The sequence below is a fragment of the Oratosquilla oratoria genome, chromosome 11, assembly GCF_046742065.1.
Source record: "Oratosquilla oratoria isolate Oo_2021 chromosome 11, ASM4674206v1, whole genome shotgun sequence".
NCBI lineage: Eukaryota > Metazoa > Arthropoda > Malacostraca > Stomatopoda > Squillidae > Oratosquilla > Oratosquilla oratoria.
In genome coordinates, this window is record NC_134787.1 from 8,500,811 (window position 1) to 8,508,310 (window position 7,500).

The 7,500-nt window shown below is 38.7% G+C and overlaps 1 protein-coding gene across 1 annotated transcript in view; it reads left to right on the top strand.

Annotated features, from left to right (window-relative positions):
• The window catches only part of LOC143029949 (uncharacterized), a 7,440-nt gene extending 5,688 nt beyond the window's left edge, over positions 1-1,752 (top strand). The window contains exon 3 of the mRNA XM_076193160.1: positions 670-1,752. Coding sequence (XP_076049275.1) covers positions 670-1,752 — 1,083 coding nt within the window. The remainder of the gene's footprint in view (positions 1-669) is intronic.
• The last annotated feature ends 5,748 nt before the right edge of the window (positions 1,753-7,500 follow it).

Sequence of the window (7,500 nt, forward strand, 5' to 3'; positions counted from 1 at the left end):
CTCTGTTAACTTTGTTTACTTCCTTCACAGCCCTAAAAATTGCAGTCACATTTCTTTCTCTTTGTTCCTTTAATAATCTAAGTCCTGTTATTAGCCTCCATTTTATCTACAAAACTGAATCTAATTAGTCGAAGCCCTTTGTATCTTCTTGATCTTGTTTATATACATTACTTTGTGGAGAAACCGTACTATCACTGCATATCTCAGTCTAGTAACGATTAACCTCTATTATTTTTTCTTTATCTCCTCATTCATGTAGAGATAAAAATATATATTTTTTTTGACAATATATCCCTCTCACAATATCACTAATATGTTTGTTGAAGGGCAAGTTATCAATGATAAACTCTCCAAGATCCTTTTATTTTTCTTGTTTTGCTTTCTATTGAACAATTCAGTGACAGTCCTTTTGAGTTTGGCTACATTTAGTTTTAATACCTTTTCTACCTAAGGAGATGACCCAGAAATAAATTAAGTTGCCAGGTGGCAGCCAGATCAAAAGATAAGTGTCAATTCGTACGGATTAGGTTTATCACATTAACGTAAGTGCAGCTAGAACAAAGGAAGTAATGCCACTTAATACAGAAGTGGTTGATTTTTTTTATTATTATTTTCTGACAATAGTCTGTTTACCTTTATTCTTATTCTGGCCTTTTTTCTACCTTACAGCCGTCCCGGTACAGCAAACTGGAAAAGGCTGACATTCTTGAGATGACAGTGAGACATGTACAGTCTCTTCACCATCACGACCCTTCACGGAGCAGTAGCAGTAATGAGAATGCTGGCAAGTACCGTGCTGGGTTCTCCCAGTGCGCGGCCGAAGTGACGCGATTTCTCGCTGGGGTCAAAGGCATGCCCCACGACGTCCACGTGAGGCTTCTTCAGCACATCCAAGCTGTGGCCAGCCAAAGTACGCGTGCCCCAGGTTCCTCAGCAACTTTATGTCTTCCAAAGATGAGCATCCAGCAGATGACCTCAGAACCGGTGACCGTTACGACCGTTATGATTCCCGAAGACACTAAGACCTCAGAGAAAAATAGCGCTATGAAGACAGAAACTTCCACTGTTAAATCTCGACGACCCATGGAGAGTCCGCAGTGCAGCAAGAAACGAATTGTCGCCACTCCTTCCTATGTCGTTCCACAGTCACCTCCCAAAAGTCCCCCGAACTCCGTGCCACCGACTTTGAGTAATCAATCTCAGATCGTGCATTATTCCCTTTCTTCCACACAACCCTTGAAAGGGTTTCTTTCTCGTCAAATCCTACCAACAACAAGTACCTCATCTTCAAGTAATGAGCACTTCATCCACAATCCAAAACCACGTTTGAGCCCCATTGCTGGAAGTCCTCCCCCGCTCGTCACTCCTGTCCTGCAGAAAACAGCTCTCGTTCATACAAGGATGACCTCAGGAGAGTTGGCTCTCCTGGCGTCTCCGGAGTCCTCGACGCCACCGGGCATGGTCACTCCTCCTGGAAGCCCTAACGGGGCGACCTCATCCCCGGAACACAGTCGGACAAACAATTATCAAGTTCTGCCAAAGGCAGGTTCCTACTGTAAAGAGTATGTTAGGAGTGAACACGAAGGTCCAAAAATTCAGAGGCCATCCTGTTCCTTAAACTCCCTTGGATATCATTACCCTCCTTATAGTAGCCAAGCTCAGTGGCATCGAGCCAACACCCATCAACCACGTACACCTCCCCGGAGGCCTATTCCTGCCTCTACCACTACTTCTCACTGGAGGCCATGGTGAATTCAGAAGCTCAAACTAATGTCGTAAACGTCTGTTATGACAGTTTAATTAAATAGCCAGATGAAAAGTGACCAATGGAGCGTCCACAATACTATCAGCGTCTTATATGGTGAAGGCGACGGAGGGGCCTTGGTGATAGGACCCTGTGCAAGCTGTCACACTGGGGTTAAAGGTCCGGCTACATTCGATAACAAGCTGAAGGTTGCTATAAATGCAGACTGCTAGTGCTAAATTATTTTCCCTTTTTTATATTGGTGACTGTATGAATAATTTACCAAAAATTCTTCTCATTTACAAACTATAAATGCATTTGTCAAGCATTTTAATATGTTGGCTACGTAAAAGAAGCCAGAAACTAAAACTTGGAAAAAATATAGTAAAGTCCTCGACATAACTATTTTGACCAATGGCGCGTTTTTGCCTTCGGGGTTGATGTGGTCAGCGTTCCTAAAACGTTTCTGTGATTAGATATGCCTTACGTAGACATTTATGATGATGATGATGACTCCGGCCTCAGCCAAGTGTTTTCTGGAGGCGCGGCTCCCAACTCAAAACATAGATATATCATCACGTACAATTGTTAAACAGTTTTTGTTGTTGTAGAATATAACAGTCTTCTCTGACCTGTTCTTATCGTCGTCATTCCATTTGTACATACCATGCCCTGTCTCACCGACTTCATGCCATAGGCACATGGCCATACAAACTTTATACGAAATTTTATTTAGCAAATAAAATTATGATTACATATCGCTTTTAAGTTTTCCATTTTCTTGTGTTCTCATAACAAATGTCCCTTGTAATATCCCACGAATTCTTCACCTTGGTGGACTGTACGTCTTTACATGTTTTATCTTGGCTGTTGCCGATCTTTCTCAGCTTAGCAAAACCACGGTTTTGCTGGTGAAACTTCTAATGTCTTGAGCTATCACGCTGCATGTACAAGATCAAGCCCCCTCAGGGCTTGAAAATCATCACAAATATGTTGAGCTATTACTATCCACCTTGGGGGAAGGGGATGGGTGTGTGGTGTATATAGTCATAGACTAGATTATATAAGCTTTGAACTCACAATCGGAAATGTAGTAACTGTCTAGCATGAATATATATTTCGTTGAATTTGTTTTGATAGAGAATTATCTAGGAACAATTCTTTTAATGAAAGAGAACTACTGAATATAAAAAAACGAATTGAATACTCAACAAAGAAAGATGTGTTTACATAGATCTGACATCTCACGACTTAGGTTTGCATATTCGCAACATATTTACTATTGCGAACAAAAACACTATCACAAACTAAGTTACCTATGTTAACTGATAAATTCTAAACATTTGTACTGAACATTTTGTAAGATATATTTTCTTTATAGTAACATGCATTACCGGCACAGTAAAAAAACATATAGATAGATCATGATGTTCAAATAGATCATGAATTCCTCAAACATTGATTGTGAGCGAAAACGGGTGGCCCCGCAAGCGGTGTATACTGCAGAAAGATCGAATATCTTACTAGAATAGTGTTTCTCAACCTTTTTCCTAGACGTAAATGTGTTCAGGGAAGAGGGCATTGGGTTGTCAAATCATTATCTGGTAGAAGGGTAATGAAGAGTGGAGAAGATAAAAAAATAAAGAAGGCAGAAGTGCTAAAGGCGGGCATATTAAATAAAAAACAAAACAAGGCAAAGCTTAGATAAATATAGGATCTAGCAAAAGATAAAGGAGAAGCAAGAGTGAAGGAGGAGTGAGTTTCAAGGGATAGAATACACAAAGATGATATGTGCGAGTAGAAGAGAGGGGATGGAAGGGAACAGAAGGAGAAGCAAAAGAAGTGTGGGCGTTGGTGGCAGGAAAAAAAAAACATAGAAGAATGGTTGCAAAGAGGAAATGGGGGGAAAATATGTAAGGTACGAAATACAGTAAAATGAGGGGAAGCAAAATGCAGTGTGTGGGAGGCCAAAAGGAGAGCAGATGTGAGGTGAGGTACGTGTCTGATGGAGAATGTTGAAGACCGTATTTGGGATAGGAAGTATGGGTGTGAACAGAAAGAAAGTAGAGAATGATAGGATGAAGAGGGGAAAGTGTTGGTAGTAGAAAAAACAACAACAAACATATGAAGAATGTTTGGAAAGAAGAAACTGTCTAAGGGAGAATTTTAAAGATGGTATATGAGATGAGAAGGATGAGAGGGGACAGAAGGAGAGATAGAATCTGCTTGGTGGCAGAAATGAATAAGTATATAAAGAATAGTTGACGTGGGAGATAAAAATCAGAGTAGAGGAGGTGGAAGAAAAACGCAAGGTGAGGGAGGCTAAGAGTAGAACAGATATAAAATGTGCTAGGTATCTGGTGAATAATTCTGAAATGAACAGAAATATGTTTTGGAGGGAAATAAAAAAGTAAAAAGAGGCAAATCAGGTGGAGAGGACAGATGGACAGATGCTAATGAAACTGAAACAATAAGGGGAAGATGTGTAGAGTATTTGAGGAATCTGTTAAGCGTCGAGGAAGACAGGGATACTGTCTGCAGCAGAAGGAGAAGCTAAAACAATATCTTTAATCAGGGAGGAATATCATAAGACTAAAAAAAAAAAAGATACAGAAAGAGCATTAATGAAGGTAAAAGCTGGGAAGGGACTAGGTTTATTAGTTGTCAAGCGGAAAAAGGGACAACTATGAATGTATTATTTTAAGAGGGATAAGTCTGTTTTATGCAATCAGTGAAGTATATGGGAGGGTGTTAATTGAGATGATTGGGATGGAAACAGAAGGATTAACTGGGGAAGAACAGTGAACAGTGTGAATATATGACAGTATGTGTGAGTAGAATTTTTATAGTAACACAAGTATAAAAAAAAAGTTCTGGTAAAAGTGTAAAGATGTCTCGGGTTTCCATAAATTTGAACAGGGTGTATGACGAGGTTGAATAAAAGGTGTTATGGAATTTTTTGCCCTTGTATGGGATGAGAGAATTTTGTTGAGGAGTCCAACCAGGACCAGAATTGGGTCATTAAATGTGCGCAGATGTGGTGTGGACAGATATGCGAACATTTTCTGGTAAAGAGAAAGATCCCTTTTTGGGATTTCATTTTTTATGAAAGGGAATTTAATTTTGTATGAAAGGGTTGACAGGGAAGCGTTATAGAATGTAATGCTTATGTATAGGATTGAGAAATCTGTGAAGGGTGATCAAATTTTTTAATTGACTAGTAGGTTTTATGTGAGGGTCGGAAATGAAGAGAGTGAAGGGTTGTGTAATGTCACCATGGTTGTTAAATGTGTACGAGGATGAGATGGTGTATGTGGATGAGATGGTGCAGGAAGTAAACGCTGGTGTGCTAGGCAAGGGTTTGGAGTTGGTGAAGGAGAGTGGGAGTATATGGGAGATAAACAATATCTTATTTGAGAGTGACATTGCGCTTGTAGCGGGGTCGGAGGACAGAATAAAAAAGCAGATTGATGGAATTTGGAAGGAGAAATGCAAAAATAGATGTTTGCAAAGGTAAGGTATTGAGATGCAAAAGGGGCAAAGGTAATGATGAGCTGGAAGAGTCTAATGGATGAGAGGCTAGAGGAACAATTGAGATTTGTATGTTTGGAGCCACATTTAGTGGTGAATGGAGTAGAGATGGATGTGAATAATAGGGTAAGGTAAACAAATTGTCTGGGGTAAAGAAAAGTGTTAAAAGAAATGTAAAATTTTTATATCTATTTATTCATAAATCTATCAATTAATTCGTTAAATCTATTTAGATGTAGTTCTGTTTTATTCTATTTTAGGGAATTATCTAAGAGATCGTTAATCTCGTTCCGTCCCAATTTTTTGTCTTTTGCGACATCAGAGGGGAATACGGTGGTGGTATTTTGTCTCTTATCACAAAAATGGGAACAAATGATAGTCAAGGAGGTCTTCATGAATGACGATTGATACTGGATGAACTCCGTTCCTGCAAATTGTTAATATCATTCATATTATCATCTAGATCAGTGATTTTCAACCTTTTTTTGGCAGCGACCCAAAATACTGTCCAGATCAACCATGGCGACCTATACCCTATTTTTTTTCAATCACTGTTATTGTTGAAAAGATTTCTCACCTAAATCAAATCGTCTATGTCTCTAACGTTGTTCACAGATGTTAATGATTTAGTTATTCTAATACAGTATTATCAATCATAATGATATTCTTAATAGGATCCATTCAAATGGCTTGGTGACCCAACTTGGGTCCATGACTTTTCGTCGCCGTCTTTTCGTCGCCGGACTTTTCGTCGCCGACGTTTCGTCGCCGGACATTTCGTCGCCGCGACTTTTCGTCGCCGGACGTTTCGTCGCCGCGACATTTCGTCCCCGCGACTTTTCGTCGCCGGTCTTTTCGTCGCCGGACTTTTCGTCGCCCCAAGCACAAATTGTATGCAAAGATTGACAATATTTGAAATATAAAATAATTGAAATATGAAATTGGAAATATATGATTTAATGCCAAATTCAATATACTTCTGATTGATCTTGATGTGATTATATATTGGTAGTAGCGTCTGTCCAGTCACTTTTTTCTAGTAATAATCACATAATCCTATTATTTATTATTATTACATTGGTCACCTAATATTATTGATAGTGAAAATTCTTACGGAATTATAAGACTATCAATGATTAACTAGTTGTTAAATTTGTAATTTGTAATTCGTCGCGGGACTTTTCGTCGCCCCAAGTATAAATTGTATGCAAAGATTGACAATATTTGAAATATAAAATAATTGAAATATAAAATTGGAAATATATGATTTAATGCCAAATTCAATATACTTCTTCTGATTGATCTTGATGTGATTATTGGTAGTAGCGTCTGTCCAGTCACTTTTTTTCTAGTAATAATCACATAATCCTATTATTTATTATTACTACATTGGTCACCTAATATTATTGATAGTGAAAATTCTTACGGAATTATAAGACAATTTGCCACACTCATATTATTGAATTGGGAGTATGAATATATGTACAAGTATGACATTAAATCATATATTTCCAATTGTCAATCTTTGCATACAATTTATGCTTGGGGCGACGAAAAGTCCGGCGACGAAAAGACCGGCGACGAAAAGTCGCGGGGACGAAATGTCGCGGCGACGAAACGTCCGGCGACGAAAAGTCGGCGACGAAAAGTCCGGCGACGAAAAGACGGCGACGAAAAGTCGTGCACCCTCCCAACTTTGGGATGCGAACAAGGGGTTAAGAACCATCGCTCTAGATTATTTTAGCTCGAATTTGATTAACTTTTATGACAGTCACACCTTCTACCAGGCGATTTATTTTTTAAGTTGAGGAAGAACCCCAAGATGTGGAAAAGGTAAGCGAAAACAGAAAAAATTCTTTGTTGGTCTTGATAAGTAAGATGTACCGCAAACACTCATACGAACGCACAACCTTGGAGGTCTAGCTTATAAGGGTAATAAATGTCTTTGATGTACATCTATATCAACGTGCTCAGCGTGTGTCAGCCATCTGCATGGATATTCAATGAGTTTGAGGACGATTTACGGTGATATCTGAATTTCCTACATCTTACTTACATCTTGGTTTGTCTTACAGTGCAATAAGATAATTTTTTTTTCTGACTGCGTTACATATATGTTATTTACTTAGAATATATAATGTAGGTTATCTGTACATATATTTGCTGGATACAAAAACAATTTGCAGTGACTTGTGAATTACTTATGAAGTAAAAATCTTTGTTAT